The sequence below is a fragment of the Chinchilla lanigera genome, unplaced genomic scaffold, assembly GCF_000276665.1.
Source record: "Chinchilla lanigera isolate Chin_1 unplaced genomic scaffold, ChiLan1.0 scaffold00183, whole genome shotgun sequence".
Lineage (NCBI taxonomy): Eukaryota > Metazoa > Chordata > Mammalia > Rodentia > Chinchillidae > Chinchilla > Chinchilla lanigera.
The window spans coordinates 345,732-358,544 of NW_004955584.1; the positions used below are offsets into that span (position 1 = coordinate 345,732).

The 12,813-nt window shown below is 44.7% G+C and overlaps 1 protein-coding gene across 3 annotated transcripts; it reads right to left on the reverse strand.

Annotated features, from left to right (window-relative positions):
* Positions 1 to 11,358, reverse strand: LOC102007716 (zinc finger protein 416). Of its 3 annotated transcripts, XM_013509856.1 has the most exons (3): positions 11,179 to 11,358; positions 10,111 to 10,237; positions 820 to 6,336 (listed from the first exon to the last, which is right to left on the reverse strand). In XM_013509856.1, exons 1-3 carry the CDS (start codon positions 11,197 to 11,199, stop codon positions 4,469 to 4,471), a joined length of 2,016 nt encoding a protein of 671 aa, XP_013365310.1. In that variant the 5' UTR covers positions 11,200 to 11,358; the 3' UTR covers positions 820 to 4,468. The 3 variants fall into 3 exon arrangements, 1 of the variants encoding a protein (XP_013365310.1); XR_001232514.1 differs by lacking the exons at positions 820 to 6,336; positions 10,111 to 10,237 and adding an exon at positions 1 to 84; XR_001232513.1 differs by lacking the exon at positions 10,111 to 10,237 and having other exon boundaries at positions 6,250 to 6,336.
* Positions 11,359 to 12,813: the final 1,455 nt, after the last annotated feature.

The window sequence follows — 12,813 nt, forward strand, 5'->3', positions numbered from 1 at the left end:
GTACACAGTCCTCTGTGCCAAGTCCAGCTTTCTCCATTTCTCCTGAGTGAAGGTCACAGCTATGTCACAGAAGGTTACCAAGACCTGGAAAGTCAAACAGAAGCACTGGCCTTGACTGTGCTTTTGGAAGGGATCAGAGCCTGTCACTTAGTTACTGGTGAAGGTGCAGAGACCAAGACCTGAATCACTGAGGGCTAAGTTCTGTGTTTGATTCAACATGGAGGTAGATGCGGCTTTTGGACATAAGGCAACTGTGGGCAGAATAAAAGCTTTCCATGAGAAAGCCAGGGAAGAAAACACACAATGGCAATGAAGAAGGTGGCAGGCAGAGAGTAAGTGCTATGGGATATAGAGAAATGATGGGAAACAACTGATAATTTTCACCATGATAGCAACAGCAAGTGGAGCTCCTGATACTCACAGTGTACTTGCATCAGAATGAGGGCCCTTTTCTAGTTGCCTCAAATGAAAAGAGCAGGCTGAGGGCTACGAGGGCCTTGATCAAGGCCACATGCCTCACCAGGGCTCTGTCCACTCACCAACACAACCTCCATCCATACTGCCATCTGGCTGCAGGGACAACTCTGTAGCCCCATAGTTACTGCCTTCCAGCTGTGTCTTACAGAGGCAAGGAAGACCAAATCACCATAACATCAACAAAGGATTCCCCCAGAATGCCAAAAGTCCTATATAGTTACAGAGGCTCTCTGCCATGCCCTCTCTTGAGCCAGCATTGGCCAGGCACGCTGCTGTTCCACTGCCTTTTGGGTATTGAGGCTGTGGCTTGCATGAGCCTGGGAAGCATGAACTTCTGTTGACCAGATTCAGGTTGAGCCATCCAGGAAGCAAAAACAGAGAAAGGAGCCCAAACAAGATCTAGTTCCCTAGGGAATGCCCCCCAAGGGCCCCCTTCCTTTACTTTGATCACATCTCCTAAATTCTCTTCACTTCCCAACAGCCCATCCATTTATGGAATCATCAACAGACTAATCCATTCATGAGGTCAGATCCCTCATGATTCAATTCCTTCCCCAAAGCCCCACCTCTAAACTTTCCTGCACTGCACTCCAAGTCTTGAACATGAGCCTTTCAGAGACATCAAAACTATAACAGTATTATTTTGGATAACTGTGTAGTCAGCTTTCCATTGCTGTGACAAAACACCAAAAGATGTTAATTTCTGCTAACATTTTTTGAGTTTTTAGCCCATGACTGAGTGGCTTAAACAACAGACATTATTTCTCATGTTCTAGAAGCTGGAAAGTCCAAGAATAAAACAGCAACTATTTTGATTCATGGTAAGATACCTGATAGTCATTTTTCTCTTAGTGTAACAAAATACCTGAGATAATCAACTTGTGGAGATCTATTCTGGACTATAGTTATACAGATTTCAGTCCACAATTAGTTGGTTCCATTGTATTTGTGCCTATGCTGAGGCAGCATATTATGGCAGGGAGCATGTAATGTAGCAAAGTAGTAATGTAGTACATACATGTGACCTATAGATATAACCCTATCATATGTTTTGCTAATTTTATGTAATATTAGTGTTTGTATGGTCAAACACTATGGTGTATCACTATCTCCACCTGTCTCACAGGTCCCTCGTGTACTCTGCATATCATGGCTGTTTGTCATGTCTGGCACACTTCTTACTGTGGATGTCTGAGTCTTCACTGCCACACAGGTACCTCAGATTATGTTCTTTCGATTGTGCTACAGGGAAACAGTCACATTAAGAACAGACAACCCTCAAGACTACTTGTGACCTCCTCCCTTCTCTCTGCTGCCATGAGGTGAGCAGATGTTCTCCTCCAGGCCTCTACCCTATGTTACTTTTTGCCTTGGAGCCAGCTAACTTTGAACTGAATTTACTGGCACCATGAGCCAAAGTAAAGCGCTTCTTTAATTTGCAAATAGTAGGTATTTTGTCCCAGTGATTGGTAAGTGAAATCATACACAACATGAAGATAGGGTAAAGTTCCAACATGTGTGTTTGTTAGACATATTTCATTTTTAACAAAAAGGGGAATATGAGCCAATATTCATTAAAATCTGGTCATTGGTATTAAATATTTTACGAAAGAAGATATTCAGATGGCAAATAGCAGATGAAAAAATCCTCAACATGATGAAACACCAGGGAAGTGTAGTTAAAATCAGAATGAGATGACATCATACACATATTAATATAACTAAAATTAGAAAGTCTGATCATATCATCAAAACAAAAAAGGAACAAATTAAGACCTTCATGCCCATTCACTGCCAAATTTGGAGGACAAACTTGTGGAGGAACAGGAACTATGATAGTGTTTGTAGAACCGCAACAGACACAACCAGTTTAGATAACAGTTTGGTCTTTTCAAAATGAAACACTCCCTAATCTGAAATTATTAAAATGCCTTTCCATATAAAGAATTATATGCCTATGTTCTTTGCAGTTTTATCTGTTAACAGCCCCAAACTGGAAACAACTCATCTGCCCACCAATATATGAATATACAGTGGCATGTCCACAGAACATAAGACTATTCAGCAATGAACAGCAAGTTTACATAAGATTAATGAATCTAAAATTATGCACTGTGAAAAATAGAAAAAACAAATACTTTATGATTACATTCACATAAAATTGTGAAAACACAAAGTAATCCACTGTGAAAGAAAATAGATCACTGGACACCTGAAGGCCTGGGTAAACCAGCAATATTGTACAAGAGCAAAAAATAAATTCTCAGTATGTTCATCATAATAATGGCTTCATGGATTTATATGTATGACAAATCTTTCCAAATTATACATTTTAAATATGTCCAGGTTATTATATATCAGTCACATTTCAGTAAATTTTTAATGATATATCTAAGAGTACAATCTCTTTTTTTAAGGAATCCAAGTTTGACAAACCTATGTTCACTCCATTATCTTCTTCCTCAACCTCAGGGAAGGGAACCCTTGTACCAGTACAGGAAAACAGCAATATTTGCCAGACAAATATATCCTTACTCTCCCACATACTGGAACCTTATTCTGTCTTCTTGTCTTTTTGCCTATATGGCATTTAGACTTAAGTGAGCACCCTAGAAAGACAATAAGATTCTGCAACTCTTTAAGAATATCTTCTTGAAATATCTTCCTAAATTGTAGGACATATAGCTTTGGAAGTAGTGTGGTTGTGGAGATACATATTTAAGAGAATTTTGAGGTGTATTTTTTAAAAAAATTACTTTTATTGGTATACTTTTGATATAATGATCACATCCATCATAGGGAATTTGTACCTACACACAATAGATCTTGATTTTTTTCCCATCCTCCTCCCCCCCCTTCAACTTTTCTTCCAGCTGCATATTTCATCTGGTTTTCTACCAGCTCCTTCACTTCCTATTAATGACACTCTGTATCACTGTACTAATTCTTATTCAAGTCTTGACCCTGCATCTTACTACTAATATCAACATACGGAAATATGGACATAAGAGCACATGACTCTGTAGAATGTAAGGAAATGTTTACCCTCAGTGTTGGGTATTACGTGCAATTGTGCCAATAATGGAATAAATGCAGGGTATTCCAAAAGTGCTGAATGTAGTCATAAAATGCTGCCTCTTCAGGGTGACCACTGGTACAAACAAACAAATATAACAGAGGCATTGAGTTTCACACCTATGACATGGAACACTGTATGTCCCACTGGAGGTCTTGGGTAGCAGTGTAAACTAAGCAAAATGGAATGAAAATTATCTCTGTCGTTAGAATCTACCTACTGAGTCACACACATAGCAGTCTAGATTAAGTTGTCCAATCTTTCACACAGTCAGGGTTGATAATCTACCCATCCAAGGCTTGAGCATAGCTTCTAGAACAGAACTAGAGCAACGTGGTAAGATGATACTGGTTAGTGATATGGACTCTGTGAACATTAGGTACAGAGGTTACATGACTGGAAATTTAATGGAAATCAGGCCTTCCTTGCAAGCCTCCAGCTGAACCTAGACCATCCTTGTAGTGAAAACATGGCCAGACCCTTTATATACTCAAAAAAAAAAAAAGTAACTTTTTGGTTTCAGGCCACTGGGGATGTCTTTGAGGGAAGGGCAGAGCGCAGATATCTGCCTTCCCCAGGCAAGCTGGTAAGAGTAGTCCACACTGCAAAAAGTCAGGGGCAAGACAGCTTTTAGGGGCTAATATGGCAGCAGTTTATCCCTGGTAAGGCCCAAAGACAAGTGTAAAATGTGCAGAGTAGCTCCCATACATCTCACACATGCATGTATATCAGAAGACTCTTTACCCCTCTGGATGCTTGGAAATATGAGGTTCATCTTCAAGCAGATAGCTCCCTCACAAAGGCTTATTCAACAGACAGCACATACCTTGCAGGCCTACTACTTCAATTGTGGGCTTTTTCAGGATCTAAGTGATGTTAAATCTTGGGTTGAGAGAGTTCCTGACTGTGTTGCCTTCACGAGGCCTTTCCATGGTGACACTTTTGGTGTTCAGAGAAGCTAGAGCGTTGGCTGAAGGATTTTCTACATTTGCTACATTCATAGGGCCTTTCTCCAGTGTGAACCACCTGATGTTGAATGAGGACAGACTTTTGCCTAAAAGATTTCCCACATTGGCCACATTCATATGGTCTTTCCCCAGTGTGAATTCTGCAGTGTTGAATAAGACTGGTGCTTCGACTAAAGGTTTTCTCACATTCACCACATTTGTAAGGTTTTTCTCCAGTGTGAACTCTCTGGTGTTTAATGAAAGCAGCTCTTCGACTAAAGGATTTTCCACACTGGCCACATTCATAAGGCCTTGATCTAGTGTGAATCCTCTGGTGTTCAACAAGGCTGTAACTTTGCCTGAAGAATTTCCCACATTCAGTACACTCATATGGCCTTTCTCCAGTGTGAGTTCTCTGGTGTCTATCAAGTTTGGATTTGTATCCAAAGGTTTTCCCACACTGACTGCACTCATAAGGTCTTTCTCCAGTGTGAACTCTCTGGTGTCTAATAAGGGTGGCTCTCTGGCTAAAGGATTTTCCACACTGGCCACACCCATAAATTTTTGTTGTCATATGAATTCTGCAGTGTTCAATGAGACTGAAGTTTTGTCTAAAGAATTTCCCACATTCCCCACATTCATAAGGCCTTTCTCCTGTGTGAATTCTCTGGTGCCTAATGAGAGTGGCTCTTTGACTAAAGGATTTGCCACACTCTCCACACTCAAAAGGCCTTTCTCCAGTGTGAATTCTGCAGTGTTCAATAAGGTTGGAGCTTTGGCTGAAGGATTTCCCACATTCACCACACTTATATGGCCTTTCTCCAGTGTGAACTCTCTGGTGTATAATAAGAGTGGCTTTTTGACTGAAGGATTTTTCACACTGACTGCACTCATAAGGCCTTGCTGTGGTATGAATTCTCTGGTGTTCGACAAGGCTGAAGCTTTGCCTGAAGAACTTCCCACATTCAACACACTCATATGGCCTTTCTCCTGTGTGAGTTCTCTGGTGCTGAACAAGATTGGATTTGCACCCAACGGTTTTCCCACATTCCCCACACACATAAGGCCTTTCTCCACTGTGAATTCTGCAGTGTTCAATGAGGTTAGAGCTTTGACTAAAAGACTTTCCACATTCATGACATGTATATGGTTTTTCTCCAGTATGAACTCTCTGGTGTATAATAAGGCTGGCTTTTTGGCTGAAAGACTTTCCACATTCACTGCATTCGTAAGGTCTTTCTCCACTGTGGACCTTCTGGAGTGGAACAAGTGAGTACTTGTCTTGGAAGGCTTTCCCACATTTGCTAGACTCAAAATATCTTCTTATATTAATGACTTTTGGGGGCTGAACAAGTGTGTGTTTGGGGCTGGAAGCTTTGCTGCATTGATTTGATATGCAACAACTTTTTCCACTGTGAATAGCCTCCACACCTGTTATGATTTTGTTTGGCTTCTGATCTTTGGGGTTGTCCTGAAGACAACTCCACTTAGCTGAGAAATCCTGTTCAATCTTCCTGCTGAAGAGGTGATTCCTTGATACATGGAGTAAACAGCTCTTCACAAAAGAGACACTGTCTGTATCTCTTTTTAACAGATTCTCTGCATTCTGATGCTTCTGTTCCTGGCGATGGTTTGCACATGCCCTAACAAAGTACTGCTTCTGTACAGATAGATCATCCAGATGCAGAATGTCTTTCAGGACTGGGACACAGATATCACAGGAGTGTGCCTTCTGGGTGGATGGACCTGCCTGTAGGGTCTTGACCTGTGACACTGCTTCTACAGAAACACTCTGCACAGAAGGTGCCTCTCCATCCTCTGTTTCATGCCCACAAACTGAAAGAAGAGAAATAAGGAATGCATGTTGCCTCTAATAGAAGACTACAGTGTTTTAAATGTTTCTGTTTACTAAGATATTTTTGATATCTTAAAAAATGGTTCTGGCCAGCGATACTGCCCCCTCTACCCTAGAGCTAGCTGATTCTCAAGAGACAGCAAAGGGAGAATACAGTTCATATGATAATGACCCAATCCAGAACAATACTGCAGACCCCAGTATTGTGGTTGTCCACACTCGGAGAACACACCTTTGCCCTAACTACCCAGGCCCAGACACTGGACAACTAAGGCCAACCTCTTTCCCAAAGCTCACCAAAATTATCTGAATCAGTCAACATGATCTGTTAGGCAGAAAGACTAGCAGGCCGGGAGACAGGCAGTTGGGGCTAGATGAAAAGCAAAGACAAAGTGATATTTTTCCCTTTTCTTTTGTTTGCTTAATCATTAGCTGAAGATAAAATCCAACAGCTTCTGATTTCAAATGTTAGCCCACGAGTATGTAACCTCCTTTGAGTGTGCTGATCGGGTCCATGATCCATGCAAACCCAGACCATGAATGTAGGATTGGAAAAGCCTCAAGGTCTCAAGACATGTTAATCAGGGAGTAAACAGGTATCTTCTTCCCTCTGAAGTTGGTCTACACTACCCATTTTCCTTGTAAAACAACAACGACCTCCAAGGAAGCAAGGAATATGCCTGAAAGATCCAGTTAATCATATAAACATAGCCTGGGACCTCATTTGGTACAACTGTCATCTCGGTGCTTGTCCACATTTACCCTTTAAAGTATATTCTCTCTATTGTTCTGGAAATCTATCATTTTGCAATAAACTCTAAATATACTCTGTAAGACTACCTGTGCATCTTCTTTTTTTTTTTCTTTTTCCGGTACCGGGAATCAAACTCTCGACCTTGCATTTGCCAGGCAGGTGCTGTACCGCTGAGCGAAATCCCCAGCCCGCTACCTGTGCATCTTGTCTGAAATTCTCTGTTGAAGACACAAAGAATGGAGGTGGAAGAGTGCTGGTTCCTTGTAGTGTTAGGAACTAGCTTCCTGCTACATGTGCAGCTTTCCCTGCACTGTCTTTCCTGCAGAAACTCAAAGCTGTAGCCTAATGCTTTCTCTCTTGTTTCTGTCTCCTGATGACCTGCTGCTTCCCCATGTCACCTGTATGATGTCATATACAGTGTACTTCCTGGTCTCACACACTGAACTTATAAATTCTTCTTTCAGGGGCATTTATTTCTCTGTGCTGGCACCTAATTTCCTCTTCAAATTAAAATCCGTAGGTACCTGTTAAAGTGATTGGCACAGAGGCCAGGATATCCCACATAGAGGCTCTTCCTTGGACCACTCTGTGCTTCCTGCCTGGCTGCAACACTTAGCACTTGCTGCCAGAGGGCTCTGCTGATTTGGTGCATTTGTGCTCTGCCTGCTGCCTGCTTGTGCAGGGTCTGATTTTCCATGCTTGGGTTTTACAACCTAAATTATTGCTGAGTGATCCAAGGTCTTAGCATAAGGTGGGTCCTAGGTATTTCGTGTGTTTCTGGGCATAAATGCTGCATGTAACTGATGTGTCTGTGGACCAGTGTAACTCTGGGCACCTGACAGTAACAATGGGATGGACTCCTGGTGGAGTTGCAAGCAAGTAGAGGGGCATTGGCTAGCCTACTGGATGCGAAGGTGCAAAAGAAACAGGGAGAAGCTTTTCTCGATATGGCTTAAAATGACTGGGAGTGAATCTGACTTCTGGCAGGCAGCAACAACCGAGATGGCAAGGGCACCTTGGAGGGTGGCAGCCGGTCCTGAGCTCTAGGTGGCATTCCCCACCAAGTTCATAACCTATTCTCTACCTTCCTGCTCAGATACAATGACACTAATCTTCATAAATACTCTAGAAAGATGTTGGCTCATATACTCCAACAGAGTAACTGCTGGACCTGCCACCCTGACAATAGCATATTTTTAACACACTTTATATCTCTAGCAAGATACTGTTGGAAAAAACATTCAGGCCTACTTATTTGGTGAGTGCCACAGGAAAATTAGTTACGGCCTGGTCTCTGGGACTTTTTATACTTCCATTTACATTCCTTTCTTACTCTGATGATTACTTTCTATCCTATTTAGGGAAATTTATGCTCTATTTCTAAAAATTCTCAATTATCACTCTAAGGTTTCCTTAATATAATGTGAAACTAGCTGCAGGCTGATTGTATTTATGTTTTAAATTTTTGTATGTAATGATGTTTCACCATCCTAAAGAATCTTGTGGTAGGGGAGAGACCACTGCTCCTAAGTTTAGTCAATTCCTATACACAGCAAAGGACTTGGACAGGAGCCTGCTGGTCATATAGAAACTAACAAATCCAGAGTCTTTACTCCAAGCCACTTCTATGTGGCTTATAGGAGGAAATATTCCTTGGCCAGAACTATCCTGGGGCCAGGTACTAGAAAACTAATGCAGCCCTATGACTCAAATTCCACCAAATTATTCAATCCAACCATGCTTACTCTGAACTGCTTTTCTGCAGAAACCCCTCATAGAAGCTGTGGCCTATCATGTACTTCACACTTGCTTCTGCTTTCTGTCAATTAGCACGTCCTCATGAGGTCCTCTGTGACTTCCCCCTTCTCTCAGAAAAGTAACAATTTTTCTTTCAGTGTCATTGACCTTCTGTGTTGTCACTCAGTGATCACAAATTAAAATATATCCCCGGATATACATCACCTCAGTGAAGGGTAAACCCTATCATGCACACAATAGGGACTGAATCTATAGGTTTTTCTGGGATGAGGAAACTCAGGCAAGGCTGGAAAAGGGGCTGTGTGGTAGTACTAGACATCTCCATATCACAGAATGAGAGCAGCCTGGCCAAGCAGAGTGCATGAGGAAGAGGTGCAGCCTTCCTTAGGAAGGTGAGGAAGGGTATCCAACTGAGCCCCCTGTAAGGGTCTTCAGTAGGCCCTTATCCTGGAGACATGTGCATGCCGTATAGAAGGCTGGCTGTGTCCATGCCCGGGAATTCCAGTTGGGACTGAGTGTCACATATTCAGGACTATTTAATGATAACGTAGACACACATATACAGAGTGCAGGTCAGTGCTGGAAACACTGTAGAGAGGCACCCTGGAGGGGCACAAGAGAACAGAAGGTCTGGGGCCACTGGGGACCAGAATTCACAGATGCAATGAGAAGCCAGCAAAGAATTAATGAGGTATGGTCTGTGGCACTTTCACTAAAATACTATTGGACATGGTGCAGGTCCCTGGCATGATTTAAACACAATCCTGACATCATGCCCTTCCCAGCTGCCACTGATTTGGGCAAAACTTCTTTGGAGACCATATTCCTATGGTTACCTTGGGAAACAACCAGGTACCCCCACCTCCCCAAATGTTTAACCACATGTGAAATACAGAAAGCCAACGAAGGCAAGCGATCAGCAGTGGCTGAGGGCAGCTCAACACAAAAGATCACACAATAAAAAATGAAAAAAAAAGAGTATTACAGAAACTCTGGAAGGAGAGTCTGGCAAATAGGCCATGGTCCACACAAGCTCTGACCATGACAGTGCCTGCAGTTCCTGACCCAGCTGTAAGGAAAAGTCAGCTGCACTCAGCTAAACGCTGGCCCCCACAGCTCATGAGCAAGGGGAGTGGGAAGTCAGCAGAGCTTACAGTCTGGCTGCAGAAAAGGGCAGAGCTGCCTCTGGGGGCGGAGAGGACAGAAAGAATCCCAGAGCCTGGGACAGGTGCAAGGGCCTTACCCAGTGAGGTGGTGAGCTCAGAGTTCTCCATCATTACATCAAGGTACAGGAACCTCTGAGTCTCATCCAGAAGCCCCCACTCTTCCTGAGAGAAATACACAGCGATGTCCTCAAAGGTCACATGGCCCTGTCACGACGGGGACACACTCAACAATCAGCTTCTCTTTTAGGGTTCCAAGTGCACCCCACCTGTCTCCTGTATCTCACAACTCCGAGGAGACACCAAGCCCCAGCATCAGCTGAGGAGGATCACATCTCCTATTGTGATCCCATCACCACTGTGTTCTCCCATAGCATCAGCAGGGTGGTGGCTGCAGAGGCCATTGCCAACTCTGGACCGGGCAAAAGAAGAAGGTGGTAACCCCTTCGTGTCGGGCAATTATGCTGGGGTTCCTCAGGTTGTTTCTCCCACACACAACCAAGTATGAGCTCATCCTTACGTCCCAAACGCCAGGGCTGGGAAGTCTTCAGTTCGTACTTCCTCTCTGAGCGCATTTCTCCTTGGACCACGGTCCTCTCACATCGCCTCCACCCAATCCCTGGTCTCCCCGGGGCAGCTTGGCACAGGCGTCCAGAGACAACTGCGTAGACGGCGCCAGAACCCACTACTGCCCGGATATTTGATGATTCTTACTGTCAGAGGCAGGCTACATCTTGTGAATGTCTCCCTGCCCGACAGTCACGGGGCGCACAGGGTGGAAGAGCGTCAGGCAGAGTTCTGCGACACAGTTCCACAGGTGGAGTGGGCTCACACCAGGGATGCCCTCCTCTCGCGTTCTGCAGCCCCGGGGTCTGCGGGAAGGCTGTGAGCGGCAAGCGAGCGTGGTGCGAGGCCCAGGGGTTCAGGACTCCCTGCATCCCGCGCAGCCCCGGCTCTAGGTGACCCCAGGACGCTTGGATCGTCCTCAAAGCTGACAGCAGTCGCGGAAGCCCGAACAGTCCCGGCCTTCGGGGCCCTTCTCCCTCTCCCTGGCGGTTCTAACTCTGACCCACGCTCCGGAACCGGACACGGTACACCGCCCCTCTCCGCCCGGCTCGGAGCTCGGAGGCCGGGGGCCGGGCGCTCACCTGGGCTGGGGCGCTCGCCATTGCACCACGCCTCCGACTAGCTGGTGGGCAGCGGGGTCAGCCCTGCCCTCGCGCCTCTTCCGTGACACCCCCTGTCCTGTCCCACCGGCCTGAAGCTCCCACAGCGAGGATACCCAAGCGCTGTTCTGAGAAATGACCGGCAGCTTGGCAGGAAGTACCGCCCGGAACCCGTGGCCCAACCCGGAAACGACCCTGTTCTGAGCGTTTATTGGCTCGGCCTGTTGCCACTCGGCTATGTCATTGTGGGTAATGTAGTTTTCACAGTGGCGCAGCCCTGGCTGAGGGGTCCACCCTTGGAGGCTGGAGTTCAGCGGCCCAAGGCCTCCTGGACCCCGCCCTGTTCTGTTTCCAGTGTCTCTGCCTCCTTATTGATTGGCCTGGTTCTCTTGCATCCTGGATGCCAGCCCGCTCTCCCCATGTCTCCCTGCACAGGGTGGTTGCAACAGCATGGTCAGTAGTGTCTGCTCACCTAGAAAGGTGGGAATCTTCTGTGGTGGGGCCGGCGAGTTCGGCTTGGATATGGAGAGCGCTCTTTGGTCACTCATGTTTTCCCCCACTCTCCCTGTTTTGGTAATTCTGGTGGTAATTTTCACGGAGAACCCCGGCTGTGGGACCGAGTCTAATGATTTTGGCCAGCTTCACATTTATCACCTTGAACTGGAAATCCACAAGTGCCTGTAACTTCTGCCTTCACACTCTTTCCTCCTTCAGCATCAACTCCCGGTCTATCTTCCACTCTGTGAAGATTACTGGGATTATTTTTTTGTGTGGCAGTCTAGTGTGCGTACATCTTCCTTGGAGGCATTCCTGTGATGTTGATACCCGTTTGTACACTGGAACATTTTACTGTTCTCGAGCCTTTGTTGATATGAGGGTTTTTTTGCCCCCGTCTAAGATGCAGCCAGTAGGCAGCTGCCCAGGGCACCACTCGGTGACCGTGGTGCTGAGCTTGGTATCAGCACCACTAGAGTAGGGGCAGCAGGTGCCCAGTCTCTGCCTCGCTGCTCCTGGTGCAATGATGAGGAGAGGCCAGCTGCAGCACCTGGGGTATGATGGTAACTAGGGCGGCAGTCAAAATGCTCGGGGTTCTCTGGAGTCCACTCTCCTCCACTCTTACCATCAGTTAAACTCCATATAGCTTCTGACTCATCAAAAACCTAACAAATAGCTTGCTGTCGACTGGAAGACCGATGAACAATACAGTCAACATGTATTTTGTATGTTACATGTTTTATATAGTGGGAAATGAGTGACAATCATGACAGATCAAATTTTACTGCTATATGCAAGTTACTGGAGATGAACTGCTAAAGCAGAGATAACTACTACGTATGGTAATTTAAGTGGATTCTCAAAACTCTTCAGCTGTTGCAAAAAGCAACAGGAGATGAGTAAAAAATTTACAATAGTATACTATTATTAATTATTGTTATGTAATTGTGATTTTTTATTTTAAAAATTGAAAAAACTAATGAAGACAAAATTGAAAAAACAATGAAGACAAAATCAAAACAACACAAAAACAACAAACATGACCTAAAAACAAAATGATAGGAATTAACAATGGTTGCTGCATTACATACTGTTATCTTCAATGAAGTTGCTCAGTCCACC

What these genes read in the sequence shown, in the direction of transcription:
- LOC102007716 (XM_013509856.1), bottom strand. Translation starts at nt 11,199, where the DNA reads ATGGCGAGCGCCCCAGCCCAG. An exon ending in TGGCGAGCGCCCCAGCCCAG is followed by an intron (nt 10,238 to 11,178) that starts GTGAGCGCCCGG and finishes CCGTCGTGACAG; the next exon opens with GGCCATGTGACCTTTGAGGA. An exon ending in TGAGCTCACCACCTCACTGG is followed by an intron (nt 6,337 to 10,110) that starts GTAAGGCCCTTG and finishes CTCTTCTTTCAG; the next exon opens with TTTGTGGGCATGAAACAGAG.